The 22,810-nt window shown below is 31.0% G+C and overlaps 1 protein-coding gene across 2 annotated transcripts in view; it reads left to right on the top strand.

The window, feature by feature from the left end:
- LOC129002433 (low-density lipoprotein receptor-related protein 2) overlaps positions 1-22,810 on the top strand; it is a 374,692-nt gene that overhangs the window by 266,700 nt on the left and 85,182 nt on the right. For both annotated transcript variants that reach the window (XM_054430228.1, XM_054430229.1), the window contains one exon: positions 4,547-4,669. In XM_054430228.1, coding sequence (XP_054286203.1) covers positions 4,547-4,669 — 123 coding nt within the window. The remainder of the gene's footprint in view (positions 1-4,546; positions 4,670-22,810) is intronic.

Genomic DNA, 22,810 nt, shown 5'->3' on the forward strand with positions numbered 1-22,810 from the left:
TCATTGTAGCTAAACGTAAATTTAACTATTCTATTCATTCTCTACTGAATGCAACGGCTACAGTCTAGCAAGCAGGACTTGCCATTAATTCTTCATCCTGCAGCATTATTAACATCCTCAACAGAAGCTGCTGGCCTTCCACAATAGCTTTCATCCTTAATTCACCCTCCGACTAATGAGGTTACCTGAACTTGTTTCCGCTTACAATGTTATGCTATGTGCAACAGTTTAAGTGTTCAAAGGTTTATTGCGGACATTTTTCTTCTCAATGGTAAAAAACAATACACAACGTTTCGGGTCGGGAATCTGAGCAGTCTTCAGGTGAAAAAAAAAACTTAACACATAACAATTAACAATACACAAAGACCTAACCGAAGTTGGAATACACTACAGAGAGTAGCAGTCAAGTATATGCACTGTATAGCAGCAAGTTATGATACAACATTCAAAAAATAACCAATCAAAAAACACAAAAAAAGTAATTGAGGCGGTGGTGAAGAAAGGGACATAATAAAAATAACATGAATAGTTTTAAATTTGAAACTGTGTAAGTTCCAGATACATTTAAACTAGTTTTTTTCAGTTTGAATAAATTAAATTCATTGTATTTTGGTTCATGGATTTTGAAAGGTAGACGTCTTGTATAAACTTACACAACATTCTCTGTTTCAAAAAAAAACTTGTATTATTTTGAAATATCTTTAACTAGAAATCTACGTAAATGAACTATATTTTAAATAAATAAATAGATTTTGGAATAAACCTTTGACTTTTAAAGTTTGAAATTTGAGATTTCCTATACAAGTTCAGCACACGATACATATAATCAAATCCGTTCAACTAAAAATAAATTACTTCTCGTTATCTTCTTTGACATAGTTTTGCATGCAATCTTTTTCCTATCCGGTCTACACTTGAGATAGTTTCGGTACATTTCAAGTTGTACATACCGTATGTATAGCCACGACTGCTAGATTTTCGTATCGTGATGTTTAGTGACACTGTATTTCCCTTGGCACTGTCCCTCGCACTGATGCATAGTAAACAAGCGACATCTTCAATCTTGCCTGCCCATCTGAATCTCTCGTACATTTGAACATTTTCTCGTATTTTTTGTCCACCTTCACATCTTCTAGCTCGGAACAGTTTCACACATAACTTTAGAGGGTCGCAACATCATCAGGTAAATAAAATCCATTGGTGATTGGTGGGATTTGAACCCAGGACTTTGTGTTCAGAAGCCCAGCGCTTTGCCACTAGTCCAGTATGCTCCTCCAAGTTCTGGTATATACTTGTCGCTTTTCGCTTGAAACTGCCAGGCAACATCAAGTTATTTTGTTGATGTTCTTACCTAGGTAAGCAAATGCCGTACTTTTGATTGTGAGATCTAAGTACAAGATCAATCTTATTTTTTAATTTTTTTTTGTTAATGACATAGTGAAACAAGCAGAACAACAAATGGAAGAGGGGGCAAACTACTATTTGTTTGTGTGTTTAAAAAATGTAAGTTAAATTCCCGAGAAACAAAAATGTTAGCTATTACAGTATTACTACTCCTCTAAACGGGTGAAATAAATAATTGAAGAGCTAACCAAATTGAGTTGTTTGTAATAGTTTTACGAGTAACAATCAAAGATTATCATTAAAGTTTTGCTTGTTTAAACTTAATTAATTTATCAAACATAATACCGTGTTTATCTACAATTCTTAATGTAAAATATAGTGGACGAGTAACTTTTTAAACAATATATGATGAAAACAAGATGTGTCTACTACAATTTTTTAAATACTTTTAATGATGTTTGATGAAATTTAAAACTTTGTGTTTCTTTTAGCGTGAAAATCCATTATCGAGGAAGGAAAAACTGTACCTGGCAGCGTGCTAAGGTACGATTAATCATTGGAGCAAAAAGGGTGGCACATTTCAGGAATGACCACCGAAACACATGTTCGGAGATGTCACCTCCATTATAATTATTATTTTTGTCAACTTCATAATACAAATTCTTTGAAGAAAAAAAAACAGAATTGTAATCGTCTTTCTTCTTGAACAAAACTATTCACTTTTAAGTGAAAATCACACCTTCCCTTCCCTTAGCAGCAAAGCTAAGTTCTCTTAAACATAATGCTATTTAGGTTTATATAAATTCTAGTCTACATTTTGAATTAAGGTCAATTAATGTTGGATTCATTTACCCATAATTATAATTTAACTGCTAATTGCAACGGACACTTTTAACTATAACTTATGTTTACTTTAAGACGTGTTTACATTGAAACAAGTCCAGCACAATATACTTACGTTGAATTTTTGGATCGCGTTGTAATCTATAGATTATGGGGTAGATTTTCTCGAAATATCTATGCTGGATATAACTTTTTAGTTTAGATTAATAGTTCTTCGCCTTAATAGTTAAAATATTTGTTAATACTAAGTCCCATCGTTTAAATATATTTCATGGCCCACGATACCGATTTTCCAGCTCAATCTTTGTACAAAAGACAATAATGTATCCTCAAACCGGCTTGATCGTAAGTACGTCAATATCGGAAGAATCTGTTCAAAGACTTATCTTTTATCGGTATTTATCCGTTATTCCACACAAGACACAGCTTAACCCCAAAGCCATACTGTGACTACACAAAGGGAAACTCCACAAAGTGTGCACAGATTTAAATATATAGCTTTTTAGAGTCCTTTAATGTGCAAGAATCCTTATGGTTTCAATACAAAATTTCGTATGAGATTTCTGGTTTATCTGAAAATTAATTGTGAGCATATTTTAGTCTTATGCTTTCTTTTCCAGCAGAATTAAACGTTTACGGGAATAACCCCCATTATATGTGTACTAGCAGAGCACCCGTCCTTCGTACGGGGTTGGCATATAAGTATAAAATGCTTATTGCAGTTATACTCAAGCTTTGCGTTTGCAATGGGGGGAGGACACAGTTTGATAAAATTTGGTTCATAAATTTACGGTTTGGTATAGTATAAAACATCTACCATTGCCATAATGTTCTACCACTGCACCTAAACAATAGAAAAAATAAATAAATTATCAAACATTCGCACAATATCACAAATTATTCATTAAATTAAAAACTCAAACCTAACTGTAAACAATCTTACTTTGACAGTTCTCATTGTGTATCACAGCTTTTTTTTGCTGCTTAGTTCACATTAGCTGTTGTCATATATGCAAAAACAAAATAATAGTGCTGCACCCTGTTGGGAAACCTTATAACTTTTTAATACTATTGTATATTATAGAACCAACTTGTAAAATTGAAACAGCTGACTAAATTCTTTAATTCCCTTTAAATATGAATACTCATAAGGTTAACATGGGGAACTACATAGCCACTGGGGCGGAGCCCAAAAATATTTTTGAGATAAAAATATGCATTAATGTTAATCGGGAATGTGAGCTATCATCATGCCAAATTTCAGCCCAATCCGTCCAGTAGTTTATGCGTGATTGAGCCACACACACACAAACTCACAAACTTTCAGATTTATAATATTAGTAAGATTATTAGTGCAAGCTTAATGAGTGGTTTAAAATTAATTTTAACGTTTCCTATAACCCCCCTCGTTTAAAAATAATTAATAGTAGGTTAAAACAATCTTTTTAAAACGTTACCACTGATCTTTTGTGTTTTACTCGATGTAGCGTGATAAAAACTGTTTACTTAAAAATTATTTCTTTTGAAACTAGTTCTATAGTTTAGATCTTTCCTGTGAATTTATTTTTTACATGTTTATACCATGTAGTGTAAAGAAAAACGTTGGTCTTTGATGGTTTTCCTGAGATAAATGAACCAAGTTACTACTATTGTATCTACAGCTATTTTATCTCATACACATGTATATATTTTATATTGTATCTTGACGTTTGCTAATAATGGAAAATTATCATAAAGCAATAAAGACAATGTACATTAATAGGCCTACTATTATTTAACTGTATTTCATAATTACCATATGTTTTTGTTACAAGTCGCTCCTCTGATACCGTTGGATCTTCCATGTTATGTAATTTCCTGTTACAATTGGCTTCTAAAATCAAAACATACTCCTGATACAGTTGATTCTTCCATTCACTGTATTTTCCTGTTCCGGCTAATTCTTCTATTTACCGGTACTGTATGTTCTATTTACCTTTTATCCTAAAATTACAACATGCTCCTGATACAGTTGATTCTTCAATTTACTGTATGTTCCTGTTACAGTTGTCTCCTAAAATGACAACATGTTCCTGATACAGTTGGATCCTAAAATCACAACATGCTTCTGAAACAGTTGATTCTTCCATTTACTGAGTTCCTGTTACAATAGGCTCATCCAATAACAATTTGTTCATGATACTGTTAGCCCTTGTATTTACTGTACGCTCATGTTAAGGTTGGCTCTTAAAAGTACAATATGATCCTGATACATTTGATTCTTCCATTCTTTGTATGGTCATGTTACAATAGGCTTGTCAAAGCCCAATTTGTTTCTGATGTAGTTAGCTCTTTTATTTACTGTATGTTCTTGTTTTAGATGGCTCCTCCACGTGTGGGCCCGGTATGTTTCGCTGCAGTGAGGGCAAGTGTATATCCAGCCATGACGTCTGTAACTACCAAAAAGACTGCGAAAAAGGGGAAGACGAATTTCAAGCATGTCGTAAGTATACTTTTTAAATTTTAAAATAAAAATTAGCTTAAATCGAATGCAGGATGTAATATTAAACTATTATAAGCAAAATTTACCAAATACTAAGCAGCATAAAACAATTATATTTAACAAAGATTAAAGTTGATGATTAAATACGACAATAATGCATTTATTTTCTAAACTTCATTTTTATAATAGAAGTAAGTTAATTGTGATAGACAACCGGTACAATAATACACACATCCAACCAGGATGAATTCAACTGCTTAGATTTAAATACATAATATTCTTATTATAATGCATACTTTTATTATTATGATTATAATTGTCAATTGAGATGGGGACGCCTCTTAGGTACGTTTTTAATTTTAAATATGAGCATAGAATGAGTGTAGAATGTTGAAAGATGATCTGTGTAGCTTTGTTACGTCAAAGGTCAGCTGTCTTATTGGCCAGGATCATTTATTTAAAGACCGATGATCTTGGACAGCTGGGTAAAGATTTAAATTAGTCTTCGAAATTTTAGGGTTAAATCCCGGCAATCACCTATGTATTTTGTCCAAGGTATGCCGCAACTTCCTCCACAACTAGCCTTGATCAATGTAAAAAAAAACTTTTCCAAGGTAGTACCAATAAGAACCTATTAAAACCAGTCCAAAATGTTGTGCAAACATAAATTGGTGAGTAAGTTCGCAGGTTAAAGATTAAAATGATAAAAAAAAATGAAAACTTGAACTCTTTAAAATAATTTCACGTTTGCCTAAACAAAATTTGCCATTACTGATACGACTTTGTATAATAAATCCGGTCTTTTTATGCAATCGAGTTTAAGTTTATGCAAATATCAGCATGAAGCGTGACCATTTGCAGCTAAATGCTAGCCTGATGCTGAGGAGGCTTGCTATCAGCATATGCTAAGCAGCCAGGAGCCGTGTCGGACCATTAGGCTAATCCCTCACATTTAAAATTAGCTTTCACTTTTGAACATTTAAAGAGCAAAGAATTTTATTTTACACAGCAAGTACGATGTTGTCATTAGTGTAGATTCTATCAGTGTGTGTTTGACAAATGTTTGTATTTGTTTGAAGCTTTAAAAATCTTATTTTAATTAAGAAAAGCAAGATAAATTTAGTAATCAAATTGATTAATATACAATGGTATAAAACGTAATTGTAATAAGTATAATTAATTATATCATATTCTCGGAAAATAAATTAAAATACTGTACTAGGATACCATAAATTGGATCTAAATTAATATTGGAGTGTCTAATTGAAATTGAATGCCCTTATCATCTTTAATATGTCTTTACCGTCTTGTATAAATCTATGTTAATCAATGTGTAAATTTATGTTTCTAGTGTTATAAGACATATTTTAATTTATTTTTCGTTTTTTATTTTTGCCAAAGAAGATTAGTTATATCCATGGACTTATACGAAATGTTATTCTAGTAAGACTTCTGAGTCTCAGAAACATTGTTTACAATGTAACGAAAACTTTATTACCAGATAATAACACATCGCCATGTATTTCGAGGTCCATGAAAACGTTGTAAGTTGAAACCTATTTACTTGAGTAAAATAAACCTTACCAATGAATAAATACCGTTATTTTTCTTAAATTAAATAAGTAAATCCAAACCAAAGTTGTTTGTTAGTTATTGAGTTAAAACTAAACAAACGTATTAAAAATCTATAAAAATATGAATGTTAGTCTACTTATTATTAGTGATGTAGTTCTTGAAAAGTGAGTTAACTGTGTTCAAGTCAAGATTTACAACTTTTCCGACTCCAAAACATGTGTTTACTTTGTCGACAGCTCCTTCCTTACAATTTGACAAGTAATTTTGTCAAAGACGTATTAATCTTTCACAGCTCGTGTCTTTGACAAGCAATCTTGCTATTATTTTTATTTTTTATTTAGTTAAACTTATAATTTATTATTTTATATATTAATTTTATAAAAAATATTTGTATTGCAATGCATCTCTTATTTTATTTTTTTCAATGAATGTAGTATTTATTTGTGCTTTAATAGTTCTGGATTTATTTAAAATATAAGTTTTTAAAGCAGTTTGTCGAATGTACAAAAGTAATAGGTCGATATGCCCGTATAGAACTATTACGAAATATACAAGTTAAATTAAATCCCCCGAACGGCTGGTTTCCTGGTAGAGCGTGGGACTTCGGTCCCGAGGTTGTGAGTTCAAATCCCGCCAATCACTAATTGATTTTATTGAAGTGGTAACGTTGTGACCACCTTTAGACCTAGCCTTAAGTTATGTAGAAATCAATTCCGAGCTAGAACCTATGAAAAATAGTTCTACACACTTTTCTGAAATTGATGATTGACAAACTATTATAAAAGAAACATTTAAAAGACAAACAATAGGTATAAAATAAAAATTCAATACCTTACTTTCTAGTTTTTTCTAAAGAAAGCATTTTTCAAATTTAACACGAAACAATCAAGTATTATTATTTGAAAGGAACTTTCTCGTCCTTTTTTGTGTATTTATACGTATAGGCATTTACACGAAAATCTTATATTAAGGTTAAGGTTACATCGATGAAAAGAAAATATAAATATTTGATGTGAAGATATTACCAGTCGTACATCGGTAAATGCTATTTCACGGCAGTCGTGTGGTATGAATAAGATTTCACAGTTTGCCTTGAATTCGTACGAGAAACTGGATATGTCAATGGAATGGGCTAACGTAAGGGAAGATCCTTCTTTTCAAATCATCCTCTTGCTGGGGGAATCGAGTTTTAATTTGTACCTAAGGTCTTTACGGTCACCAGTTCTGACCGTACTTCGCAACGGGATGAGAATACATAAGAGAATAACGTGGATCTTGTAGTGTAAAGCATAGGTACATGGATTATAAAGACAACACTCAGTTGTACATTTTCAATAAATTGTGTTACCGAATCAAAACTTATAACTTAATCGTGATGTGAACATAAAATTTTATATGAGAATCAAAAGTTTAACTCAGAAAAAATAGACAACAAATTATAAAGGAAGAATAATGCAAAATCCTCCGCAAATTCAATATTTTAATGTCAATTTTAAGAGAGGGTTTATTTAAAATACTAAAACTTGTATATGAAGTTTCTCATCGAGACCTTTTAGGTTTGCGGTTGGTGTGTGGCTTACGGGTTTCTAAAAATCATTATCATTATTAGCTCTACAGATTTTACAAGTGACTTTGTCACCATAAGAATGTAACATGTAAAAATGCCTTTTGTAAAAAAATACAAAAATTTGTCATGCAAAAATAAGTGTTACTAAAATGTAATGCATTGTGTTTTAAAGTCAAAAGCATACGGGAGAATTTTCGCATAGTTTTTTTTATAAAATACGTGTTAAGTGTTAATATTTATCTAACTGCTTGAAAAATAATAACCAGTACCACAGACAATACAATACTGTAATATTCGATTGTTTATTGTTTATTTATTGGTTCATTCCATTGTCTGTGCCAGTGCGTTGTCGGTGCTACCCTGACAAAGTCAGTAGTGTTTAATGTCTCGAACCTGAATTAAGTTGTCCTCTATAATTGGAGGGGGGGAGGGGGTACACCCGGTACGCATGTATTAAATAGCTGTTTTGTTGCAGTAAGACTCAAAATTTTTAACAGTCATTACAAATAAAATGTAAACAGACAATGCAGGAAAACGTTACATTTGGTCGCGGATCAGTGCTACCAACCTACCAGCAATAAAAGCAGCTTGATGCCGAGACGTCGACAAGCAAAAGCTTTCTCAAGTTGTTATGTTGGCATTACACTAAGTGCTGCGGTTTCTACATGATGCAATTTCTGTTAAACGTCTCCAACCGTTCAATCATATTCAGATGTTTTCTTTGAAAATAGTTTTTTTTTCATTATTTGCTATTGTGATAATATTTAAAGTTTTTGGTTAGAGGTTAGATAATAGATTGATGGCCTGTATTATGTTGTTCAAATATTTAAGTATTTATTAAAATAACAATATATAAAAGGTCCTCGCCTAACTTCGCATGGTAAAAAAAAAACTTAAAATGAGTAATAAGTATGCACATCAAACCGAACATATTAATACTATATGATGCGTTCTTTAAGTTTTTGTGTCTATAGATTTGGTTGAGCATATATCATATCTGATTTTTTTTTTAGTTTTTATATTTTTTCTAAATCTAAATTAACCTACGTATGTTGGCGTACATGATATTTTAATTAATAACTAAATACAATATAAATTTTGGCAGTACAATGGAACCTCGATAATAAGACCCTCACTAAAATGGCCTTTAATAAAGTGTAATTTTTTAATGTCTTTGATCATATATTAAATTACAAGTTATTGCAAACTTCTATAAGGAGGGAACCTTTATAACAAGTCATATTTGATCCTCCCCATGAGAGGCTTGTTATAAAGTTTTTGTTGTATATTTATTTCATAAACTTACATCTTTACAAACAGTCTTATCGTTTATTAATATTTATTGAGTAAAGATATTGTTAGTATTTTTTGTAATTTTGTAAGTTTATAAATTGTTATTAAAATTTACGTGCTTTTCCTCTACTATAGCATAAGTCAGTTAAGTGTTTGCAATCTTAAGATAGTCGAACAGTGATGATATCAAACACTTAAATACTCTTATTGTTTAAGAACCCCCATCGACTATTTCTTTGAATTACTTTATAGCACACATTCATTTAGACGAATAATAAATTATATATAATATTAACAGTTATTGCACGAATGGAAGAAAAATATTCAATTTTATAGGAATAAATTGAATATTTAAATGTGAAATAATATTGCGAGTGAAGCAATAAAGCTAGTGCATTGCAACAGCATGGATGATTTATCATGGAACATTGGCTACAAATGGATTGCCCAGCTTCGGTGGTCCATTTATCATTAGTTCTGCGAACGTCTATGCAGTTCTAGTCTTGTCACTGCTGACCTACAATTCACTACGATTGGTATAAATAGATTATTCTGTCGATTATGTTATGAATTATCACGCTTATTTGAGGATATTCAATATATGTTTAGTTAAATAGAAATTTAAATTATTTTACCTTAGTAATATTTCAGTTTTTTTCCTAGGACGCTAGGCACGAGCCTGTGATTGTTTTTCACATTACTACAGGCTAGACCTAAGGGTTGCAGCATTATCAGTTAGATAAAATCCATTGGTGACTTGGCGGGGATCGAACCCGGGACCTTAGGTACCTTAGGTAAGGCGGGGGCTTAGTCCCGCGCTCTAACCACTACGCCAGTTCGCTCCCCAATAGTAGTGTGACTGGCACTATTAAACAGCTCAATTACAAATAAAATTAATAGTTTGTCACACTTTGGACCAATTTCGCTTCTTTATTTATTTAACCAATTTAGATAAATTTTCAAATCGAGTATTTTATATGTTTTGATATAACAAATATACATAAGTTTTTCTCAAAACTTATTTGATTAGAAATTCCTTCAAATACGTTTCGACACCTTGTTTTATGAATTTTAAATACTATTTAGCCTAAATATGAAACCTTAACTAGTAAACTTTTTTTAACCTGAGTGCTAGTTACGATAAATTTCTTTTGAGAATCAGTTTGAAACAGTGTGAGTTTAATACATTTTCTAACCTCTATGACAACAGGAGTGGGTAGGATCTATGTGATATTTTCTTACATTTACGACTAAAACATATAACGAAGGTGGCTTTGTTTAAAAGTTAAAATAATACTACGCTTCGAAACCTATACAAACGGACTATCTTTATACATCGTGTTCCACGAAGTGGACGCATTGATTTAATATGACTTTCAAGCAATGTCACACAGCTGTCCAGAATAAGTCATCACTGCAGCACAGCGAATAGATGAGGTATTAACTTAGGAATTGTGTACCTATATGAATCGAATCAGTTACATCAATATGCTACAATTTTTTTCTACAAACATTTGTAAGCTGAAATTACCCAAAAAAATATTTTCATAACCTACTCAATAAACTGAAATGTTTTAAAACTTACCGTACACTTACGGCCAATTAATATAAAATAAAAACATTAAATAAACATCTAAACCTCTTTGTGGAACACCCTGAATCAGAAAAAAACAAAGAACTTAATAATTACTGAATTACGATGCTGGTACATCTTTTGTGTAGTTTGAAAAGGAAAAATAAAAAATTAAAATTGAAAAACTAAAATTAAAAAAATGAAATTAAAAGTTAAATAAAAAAAATATAAATATAAACAATTTTAAAAATTGAAAAATCGAATTGAAATTGAAATTAGTATTCAGTGTAACAAAATACATTTAATAAAAAAATATTTACTTCTATTGTTTTTTGGTTTTTCGGGACAAAATTTCTATTTATGTTATGTACACATCAGAGCCATTTTGCAGACAGATCAGCTGTGAGTGAGTTTCGACAGCTGACATCTGAATGTTTCAGCAGCATACATTATGTATGCTATTGTCGCTATTCAATACTGTACATCCCCACAGATCTCCTCTCTACTTTTGGGCTTTTTCCTTTATCTTATGCATTGAATGTTCACCAATAAATAAATATTAATATAAATACATTACATTTTTTTACAAAATACATTCACAATATCTATTTGTGACTTTAGGTATGGTTTGTTTACTAAAATAGACTAGGATTTTGCAGTTTACTCAACTAAAATTAAATAATTATTATTTTGTAGACATTGTATACAATACAAGGCTTAATGAACATTTGTATATTTTATTAAATTATATGAATATTGTAAGTTAAAACTGTTAGTAACGTGTGTTTATAATCTTTTGTTAATATCTAGTAGTGCCGAATTAATATATACAAATCTATTGGATGAGTTTTCTGTCAAACATTTAAAATACTATTTTCTACCTAATCAGAACATACGGTTATATTATCTTCTCTAACATGTATGTAAATTTGCTTACTAACCTTAAAAGTTAGGGTTTTCTATAATATGTATGTTTCATGAATGTTTTTACAATAGTGACAACATAAGTACTATAAATAAAAAAAAATCCACACATATATTTCATCCCTTAATTTTTGCAGCACCTCTAAGTTAGCAGCGTATTTATTATAAATTTAACTGGAGGCAAGAGTTATTTCGGCCCAGAAATTAATAATCAACGCAAAGTTAAATTGATTTCCGTTGTGTCCGGGTTCACAAAATTGGATTTTAATCAGGTGGCCATGTCACTCTGTATGTGATAGTCAGAGGCTTCTGGGGCAAATGAAAACCCCATTGACGATTAATGAGATTAGGTTCAAACTTTTTGCAAAAAATTTGTAATGCTCAGTATTTTTTTTATCACAAAGAGCTATAAAATATAAAGCAATTATTTGAGAAGAAGTTAATTCATTGTTTATAGATTTTTGGTAGTATAAATGAAATCATATGTTACCTATGTATTTGGTAGTCTCTTGTTCATAAATTTAACCGAATAACACTTTCAATATCAACGTAAAGGTTTATATTTAATTTTTATAATTCGTGGGTAGTAATGTGTTTCTAAAGTTTTTTGCTCCTTAATTTGCTACAGTATTAGAAAAATTACTAAGTAAGCTGTATTTATTAAGCCTAGATATATTTATAAGTCAATGTGGATTATTGTGTTTAAGTGGGTTTGAACCAGTTTACTCTAGTAAAGTAGGATTTGCATTAGTTAGGATAAACTTAGCACAACTTTGGTTATCCACAACTAAGAACATGACCTACTTTTCTTTGCCGCATTACCAATCAAGATAGTGCACAATCCATCAGATAATAATCCGCTTAACATTGCAGTCATGTTGTATCACGAAAAATATTATTGGTTAAGGGTCTCAACAATTTGTATTTTACATGTTAATTTCAAAAGGGGAAAAGTAGGTACATTTTCAATCTGAATCTTTATGAGTTTGAATCCTTTTTTAATTGAGTTTTAATTGGCAGCAGCTTAACTCTGAAATGTCCTAAACCTCTAGCATGATCATGAGAATAGTCAGCAGTTTTTTTAATGGTTTGTAACTGTACCAGCTGTTACTGATCATATGGCTTTAAATAAATGATCCTGGCTAATGAAACAGCTGATCTTAATCAGTAACACACAGATCATCTCCAAAAATTCTGCACTCATCCTTTACTCATATTTGGGTTAAAATACTCACCTAGGTCAAGGCGTATTTTACTTTATTTTATTTTATTTTTAGGCGTCCCCATCTCACTGGTTGATTATTGATAATAACTCTAGAAGATATAGGAACAGCCTTGAACTATTTTATAGAAACTGGGGGAATCTACAATATTGTTCAATTTTTATATGTAATTTAAGTGCGTTATAATCATTCAAAGTCCAACATTTCGCTATTGCTACATTTGCTATTATGATTGACCAATTATGCAGCTTCACATTGCACGGTCAAATTGCCATTGAGTTATGCACATGCTCTTACTATTTTCTGCTCGACTTAATACTGTTAGCTTAGTTAGCCAGGGTCCAGATTTAAATGACGGTTTTAGCACAGTTTAATATTCATCTCCTTATTTTTAGCTCACATTTTTGTGTCTAATCTTGATTTAGATTGGTTACTAATCACATATTTTTATTGTCTGTAGACGTCAAAAAATAATTCAATCAATAACAGTGTTTTTATAATTTTTTTACATTTTTAGATAGAGTTTGTTTGTTTAACATGTACAAATGGAACAAAAGATTAAATACATCTCTCCTGCGTTGTATAGCATGATAGCGTTTGTATCTCTTTGTACTTTTATTTACAATTAAAGAAGTATACGATGTAATAATTAAATTAATACAATATGTACAATTTGAATAACCAGTACAATCAATGGTTAATATTTTGGATATAAGTGTGGTAGCCTCACAGGTAGGTAAGTAGTTTCAGTACCTAATGGTAAATAAGGTAAAAGAAGGGTTGAAATATTAATTAGTACATACTTATGTTTTCACTAATTATATTGCAAATATTTTAGCTTAGAACAGCTTTTTGAGCACTTATTCCAACCTTTGAAATTAAACTTAATACGAATAATTCATAAGCACTCTTATATAATGCTAAACAAATTATTTGTCCTTCGTCACAACATTTTTTTTATAGCTCAGCCATTGATTGAATAAAACAAAGTGTAATTCTTCATATTTATATCTTTATTCACATACAACTAAGCCTTGCAAAATACTGAAATTGGTCCAGTGTTGTAATCTATCAAAGCCAGCAACAATGGTTTGTAATCCTGTCCACTCATGTAATTGTTTATAAATCCAAGGATATGTACAATCTCTACCATTCATCATTTCAGTCAGTGTTATTAGAAAATATTTAAATTGGTTTTTAAATTTCAAGGTCATTGGAAAAGTTACATTGCACTGTTTGAAAATTGTGCTTTTAAAGCTTTTAAACATTTTTATCGTCATTAATATTGCTAATCAAAAATTTCTACCAGTAGAGGTAATACCAGAATATGACCTCACTTTCGGCGTTTTAGAGGCACTTTTAGGGCACTTTTTATAGGGGAAAAATGAGAAAAAAATGGAAGAGCTTTTTTTGGCCACTTTTTTAAAGACCCAGCTCTCGACCTATACACCTCTATATAAATTTTCTACTTTTTTAATACTGAAAAACACGTCTGGAATATGGCTCATTTTTTTGGCCACCCGGCTCTCGGCACGCGAACTCGGGCGCGCTCCCGGCTTATGACGTGCTCCCTTGGACATCCTTAGTGGAAATCCATGAGTTCTGGCTACTTGGGAACCCAAGCCATTTGACATACAACGAATTACCCTTTCTCCTAATTACCTTCTCTACCAAATACATGTCCTTATACTTGGTCTTTAACAACTCCTCTGTATAGAAGCCTCCCCTGATTATATTGCCATTTTCATCTTTCAAGATATAAGTTACAGGCTTTGTATTCTTAACTTCTGCTATTGTAAATAGTTCCCCTGTCCAATTTGGAGTATAACCTTTACTAAAAACATGTTTATACTTGGAAATCCTTACGCTATCACCTACCTTATATCTTGGCTTTTTAACTTGCACTACTTTAGAAGTCAACTTCTCATGCACATATTTACTATTCTTAACATTCACTTGGTTAGGCTTCATTCCTATAGATCTATGCACCTTATTATTATATTTTCGAATTAACTTTGGAAGTAAATCCAACCATTTATAACTCCCCTGAGCACTAAATTCCCTATATAGCCAATTCTTTAAAGTTCTCTGGAACCTCTCTACAATTGCAGCCTTAGTTGTAGAAAATGTGTGATAGTGATTAATATTTAATTTCTTCATTAGTTTGCTAAAATATTGATTAAAAAATTCTTTACCATTGTCAGATTGAATGTTTTTAACCCCCTTTGGTAGAATGGTTTTAATGGCTTCTGTAACCACTAACCCTGTCTTATTCTTTAGTGGAGCAGCATAAGCTTTTTTAGAAAATGTATCTATTAAAGTTAAAATATATTTATTGCCAGAATTTTCTCTAGCATAGTTTTGCATATCAATTAAATCTATTTGTAAGGTTTCGTTTATACCCAATACTTTAAAAGACCTTCTAATGAAATTCTTTCTCGCAGGCTTATGAAGTTCGTATGCAATTTCATTCATTTTTTATAACATCATCCTTTCCTGTAACTCTAAATACATCACCATTAGCCCCAATCAATAGATTATCTTCCATTCTTTTAAATACATAGTTTTCTGGTATATATGGTCTATTATCTATATACTTAAATCCACTCAAAGATGTGGGGTCAGCAACTAATAAATCAGGATTATATTCCATCAAATTAAAAATTTTTTCTCCATATACAAATTTTGATCCATCGTAATGCATAGATTGTGACATTAGACAAATATCATCCGAATGTTCCCCCTCTGGTAGATTTCTTATAAATTGTTTTTTGGCATCCCAACATTTTTCTTTTTTATCAAAAGTTATAGTCTGTTCTTTTATAACACAGTCAGTGTCATCAATGGCAGGTTTGACACGTACTAACCTTTTACTATTAAAACTCCAATAGCCTGCTTCCATTTTTGGAACTTGTGAAACATTCACAGCATCTTTACTATCTGTACCTTCTATCAAATTACTAATTTTCTGTTTCTTTGCATTCCAAACACCATTCTCTGATTCTAAAAATTCATAATTATTATCGTCTTGAACAAATTTACCATCTTCTTTTCGTATTAAAGTCTGTTGTAAAGTGGGCACATCATCTAAACTTTCACCCTTTTCTACATTAGTAATTTTCCGTTTCTTAGCATTCCAAATACCATTCTCTGATTCTAAAAATTCATAATTATTATCGTCTTGTACAAATGTACCATCTTTTTTTCGTATTAAAGTCTGTTGTAAAGTGGGCACATCATCTAAACTTTCACCCTTTCCCACATTAGTAATTTTCTGTTTTTTAGCATTCCAATTTTTATTCTTAGATTCTAAAAACTCATATTTAGTATTACCTTGTAAAAAGACATCACCTTTTCTAGTTAATGTCTGTCCCAAAGTTGATACATCATCTACAAACTCCCCATCTTTAACATTACCAATTTTACGGTTTAAACCATTCCAACTATCGTCTTGTAAATTTAAAGTAGGTTCACTACTAGCCCTGGGTTCTGCAGGCTTATTATATGGATTATATAAACGATAAAATTTATCTATAAACATATTTTTATTTAATAAATAATTCCACTTTCTCTTAATTCCTCAATAATGGAATCTATTTCATTATCCACTCCTGAGTTACCGGCTTGGCGACTTAGCCAAAGAAGTCTTAACCTATCTACAAGCTCATTAGGATCATCCCAATAAATATAGTCTATTTTATTACCAGTCACTTGTCTCAAACCTTCACCAACAGATTTAAAAAGAGGTTTAATTATATTAAGATATTTAGTATGTCTATTACTTGAAATTGGTGCACCATCTTTGTAACTCTTTAAATGTCCATTTGTAGCTTCCAAAATTTCTTTATAGTTTTGCAAATCAGCCGGAGTATAATCCTCAGGTTCTTTTAAAGTTAACAATTGCCACAAACCTTTTGTCCCCTTGTAGGTTTTATTTGCAATTGTAACATCATCATTGGCAATGTCAACTTCCTTATTTCCAATAAAAAATTTATTTGCTTCTCGTCTAATACCATATGTAGTGTCTGTCATACTACTTTTACTGAGGTAATTTCCTAAATAGTCTGATGCTAAAAGACCAAAATCTAATTTCTGTGGAGTAGATTGTTGTAATGGTTGCAATCTTGGTATTATTGGTATTCTAGATGGAGTCATTGGGAGAATCTCCATTCGAGGCCTCTCTGTTTTGGCAATTTTTTTTAATTCTTGTAATGGCTCTATTAAAGGTTGGAATGTTTGAAACCTCTCTTCAGCCTCTAGAAACTTGCCACGTTTTAAAGCTCTATATTTCTCTCGTATTTGATTTGCAGAGTCAACCAATTCTTGTTGAATGTTTTTCATCTTTTATTTACATTTTATTTATCTCATTTGACAAAGGATTGTACTCAAACACTTTATCATGTATTATCAAACAATATGCAGATGTATTTGCTGGTACATTTTCTGCAGTTTCAATCTCTAATTTAATATCAACAATTCCTTCCTTCACTGTTTCGTTCTGTCTAGAACAGTCTATTACAATTAGTGGATATTTCTTCATAAACTCAGCCCTACTAATCATAGGATCTGGGATAGTATTATAGTAAGTCTCTCTAAACCTCATAAACATCTCATAAGCTTTAGAGACATCTCCATTTTCAAAGTCGAGATTTAAATCACTATAAGGATAATATTCAGAGTTTAGAAATACTTTGAGATTTTTTAACTTACAGTGATCAAATTCATCAGTTCTTTTTCGTGCACTATTATCCCTAGCTGTTTGGAAACCAAATATAATATACCTAGGCTTCTCCAAACTTGAAGATGTCTTTACTGACCATGTATGTCTTGTAGTATTGGGATATGATGGAAGTTCATGCAACTCTAAGCTTCTAAATGCAATTTGCAAATTTTTATTTTGCAGTAACATCTTTTGTAATTGTAACTTCTCCCCATCTGATGGTATTACATGTGGCATCACCCATTGAATTGAGTTAAGTGTAATTTTAGGAATCATATCAGCAGTACCACTGGCTGGAGCACTAGTGGTTGTTAATATACAATTCAAATCATTTTTGGATCTTTTTAACACCAATTCTTGTTTGACATTTACTAATACCTTATTAAAATCCTCAAATACACCCATTAACAGTTCTAATGGCAAACAAGTACTAAACTTGCCACCTTTATGGAACTCTTTTAAATTCGTGTCAGAATCAAATGCCACATTTGACAATTTAGTAGTTTTATTGTAAGAGCTCAATATTTTCATAAGACTAGAAATTCCTGGGTTTCTTACAATGTCTATTTCTTTACCTGCGACTTCATATCTAATTTCATCAAATAAGAATGCAAATGCATTATTTATAAAATGACCTTTATCATGATTTTCAATTTCTCCCTTAATATACAGATAACTCCTACATGGGAGAGTTAGCAAATCTTGATTATTAATACATATTCGAATTTCATCAGAATTATTTATAGCCAAAGTGTTATGGGGAACATAGGAGTGATTTGTAATTTTAACCACACTATCGTCGAATTGGGATTTCCCTGTAACGTCTAGAAAATCTTCCATTTTTATTAATAGAAAATTTTAACTTTAGTCCTATTGACTTTAGGAACCTGGCATTTTGTACACTTATAGATAAATTCTTATAAATTCTCATATCTTTTTTATATGACAAGTAATTGTAGTTTCTTCTCCGTTAAAGTCAATTGCCTTGTCATGCTGATCGGCAAATGTAATACTGACAACATCTAAACTTCTCTTATTTACAGGAAAATATATAATATTTCTTGGAACTTCAATAATTTTGTAGCCAGGAGGAGCTTCTGGATAAAAGCTATGTATGGTGTGTGATTTGTTTCCATTTAAATAGGACCCGTTTGCAATATTACATTTTACTCTAATCACATTTACATTATTAATGTTTATTTTATTTGTAGATTCAAACTGAACACCAGGAGTAGAAACACCTTTAAATCCCAATAAAACAGACCCTAAACATGGTTTTGTAAAATCAAACACGTGGCTAGAAAGTAATGTCGCTTTCATAGTTTTATTATTAGCTGTAAGGAAAAAGTTTGGAATTTGCTTTTGAATTTCCTTTGCAAGCTCAACCACCTCATATGTTCCTTCAGAAATTTCTATTGTAACTGGAGCATTGTGGTCATAATAGAAAACATCATCACCTTCTCCAATGGTTAATTTGTTGCCTTTAAGTTGATTTAATTTTGGAATAAGCCCTTTAAATAAAAGTTTGGATTTAGTATTAATTAATGCTTCTCCATTTTTATCTATTATAACTTTAAGTTTACCATTCAATAATTGGTTTAAATCATCAACTAAGATCTCTCCCTTTGGTAATGTTATTTTCTCTACTTTGTAATATGTTAAAGTATTTAGTGGTTTTTTAACATTAAATATAGAATTATAACTTTGAAAATCTACTAATCCAATTACATAATCATCATTTAATTCAATGGGAGGAAAGAACACTGACTTTAGCTCTGGCTCTGTACCCGAAAATGTTATGGTAAATGAATCCATTTTTATAAAGAAATATTTTTTATGAATGATAAACATAAAATTCCACAAATAGAACTATTTAAATCTTGTAATTGATCGGTTGTATAGAATATTTTATATCCCTCAAAATATTTAATTACTTCTTTTGGAGGTTGGATTCCAAATGGGTCAAAATAAATTACAATATCTTTATTTTTACGATAAGCTGTCCAATGTGTGCCAGATGAACTGTCTAAATTAACTATTCCGCACTCTTTTACTCTTGGTGTTAGATTTTTTAGCTCGTTTTTTAGGTACACCCCCCTGAAGTGAGGCACGTCTTTTGCGGCCTCTAACAGCTGGTAGTTGTCCATATTTTTTATTAAATTTTAATCCCATTCCCATCTTTGCTTTTGCCTTCATCAAATTTGTCACGGCATAAGCAGCTGCTCTTTCAGCAAGATTTGCATCCTTGGCCGTTACTCTAGTCCAAGCTAAGTCTGCTAATCTCATGTCTGCTTTGTTCCGAGCAGCGGTATCGGGATTATTCATGTAGAATATGTCATGCTCTTTACAATAAGAGTCTAGTTTATTTTTTGGAGGTACATTTTTAGCTAAATTCTCACGTATATTCGTTCCAGGTCCACAGTACCGATATGATGGTATGTGAAGTGGAAATGGAAGGTTATTTATAAGAGTATTCAATAACCCTCGACCCCTATAAGGCTTTAGGAATAAACCTTTGCCCTTTTTACATGTTTTCTTATTATTTTTTACCATTTTTATTATATAAAAAATGTCTTTTATTCAACAAAAACACAAATTTAAAATAGTACATACTAAGGAAAATATACCAAAGAAGTTGGGTCTTTTTCCTACCAATATTCGATGTGTTATTTGTGGTCCAAGTGGAAGTGGGAAGACGGTTGTAATTTACAATTTAATTGTAAGAAAGGAAGGATTAAAATTTACAAACTTATATTTAATATCTAAATCTTTAGAACAAGAAAAATATAAAAAAATAATTGAAATATTTAGTTTGTGTGACGAAGTGAAATTACACACGTTTACTGACTGTGAAATCACACCAAATGATGTCGAATCACAGTCAGTTGTTGTATTTGATGACATAAATAGTCAAAATATTACACAATTTTTTTCAATGGGTCGACATAAAAATATAAACTGTTTTTACTTGTGTCAATCTTACAGCAAAGTACACAAACATTTACGTGATAATGTAAATTTCCTAATATTATTTAAACAAGATGATTTGAATTTAAAACATGTATATAACAATCATGTTGGTAATGATTTTTCATTTAACCAATTTAGAAATCTCTGTCATCAATGTTGGGATAAAACTAAATATGGCTTTTTTGTAATAGACAAAGAAAGGTTAAAGAATAATGGCAAATATAGATTTATGTTTGATCAATTTTATAATGACCAAGTGCAAGAGTATTGATACCATCTTCCAGAATAAACCTCTTGTCATCGTCAAACGATAGTACTTTCTTATTCATAGTTAAGGTTTGAAGATGATGATTTGTAGATTTAATTCTTGTCACATTCTCATAGTAATCTTGTCCAGTGGCAAGACAGTTCAAATAATGTTGATGTCTAAGGAGATGTTTAACTGTAGCACCATCAGCTCCTTTAGCTTTCTTTACCTCTAAAGCTTGTTTGTCTTCTTCATATAACCATTTTAGAGGAATATAAGAATATAACTTTGGTCTTAAACCACAATATTCATACATAATATGACCATCTAATTCGTCTTTAAACTTGCCAGTGACTTTTTTATTTTTATCAGAGTATAAGAAATGGTCTTTACTATATCCAGAGGTATCAAAATAGTGCAAGTCACATTCTATTTCCTTGTAAAAGTCCTCTGTAACTATAGAATACATTAAAGAATCTGTATCTGTCATTAGAAATCTTTTGTTCTTAAATTTTGACATATAATTATAGTGAAAATCATACATTATTACTTTACTGATATCCAAAATGGTCATTCCCAAATATATCGGCTTATTAAACTTTACAACTAATTTATTTAAATGTATAGCATGTAAATTGTTATCAAACTTTTTGCTACAGTCAAACCTTGGATTATTGACATATTTTGTTAATAGTGATTCATCCTTGAGATATATATCACAAAACTTGCGTTGGTTCATAATTGTTCGACCAAAGAGACTATTATTTAACAATTTGTAAAAGTCTTTTTCAAAATCATTTTTAGCACATTTGCGTTTTTCAATATTAAAATTAATATAGGGTGCAAGCCATTTGGACTGTCTAAATTTTAAAATTCTATGGTATTTTGTAGCAACCAAACCCAATTCCTCATATTTTTGTAATGTTTTATAATGTAAAATATATTTAGTTTTGTCATTTAAATTAGGTATTAATTTGCCATTCATTTTCTCAGGTGCTAATGGATAATCATTATGTAAATCATGTAAGCTTTTATCATATTTTAAATCAACTTCTAAAATGTATCCAAACTCATCATTTTGATTGTTTTTGTATATTTTGTAGTCTATCTCTTTCGTCCAATGAAATCCATCCACGGGTAGTGGCTCGCACATTGCTGTAGAGTATAGTGAATTACAGTCTAAATATATTAAATAGACACTTTCTTGATTGGGATCATAATGTTCACCCATATATCTATTATTGGCTTTAGCGTAACGTGTGGAAATCATACTGACTCCTCCTCTGATTGCACTTTCTATGAACAAATGCATGTCAATATCTTGAAATAATTGTAATTTTATGCCAGTCATTCTAAGACAGGCTTCCCATGTTAGTCCTGGAAGTGAATACATGTGTACGGGGTCAAGTTTGTAATCCTTTAAACACAGGTCTCTAAATGTCTCAAACACATCAGCCAGTAGCAATACATCTGTTTTAAGATATAAATCATGATATTCTTGTAAATTATGTATATTAAAATGGGTCCAGATATGCTTTGCATGTTCATATTCATTGGGAGAGATATGTTCTTTAGTTAAAGTACTGTAAAATTTTTCAATTGGAGGTAGAGACTCTGTAAACTTATCTGGTCCTGTCATATATTCATAGGGAAATACGCCTTTACGTTGTAGTAGTGGATTGTCTATAAATCTAAATGTATTTAAATTGGAAGCTAATTTGTATAATGGAAGGGATAGAAAGTTGTAGGAATCTAAAAATACTAAATCATCAACAGAGAATGAAATGTACTTTTCCATATCTTTGGCTATGCAATTTAATTTACGATTATATTTTCCCAAGTGTTGCATTATTAAATGTCCATCGTAATTTTTCAAGTTATGGAAGAATACTGGTATTTTCTTTGTTACTTTATAGTTTAAATTACAATCATTATGGGCAGCTCCACGGTATCGGCCATTTGAATGACAATGATCACGTACCCTATCAAAATATAGAGGCTTTTCGCAAATATGACAATGTGTTGAGTTTTGGAAAGATGCCTCTTGCT

This window comes from Macrosteles quadrilineatus, unplaced genomic scaffold, assembly GCF_028750875.1.
Source record: "Macrosteles quadrilineatus isolate MER2022 unplaced genomic scaffold, UCM_ALF_1.0 Scaffold_9__3_contigs__length_116548681, whole genome shotgun sequence".
Classification (NCBI taxonomy): domain Eukaryota; kingdom Metazoa; phylum Arthropoda; class Insecta; order Hemiptera; family Cicadellidae; genus Macrosteles; species Macrosteles quadrilineatus.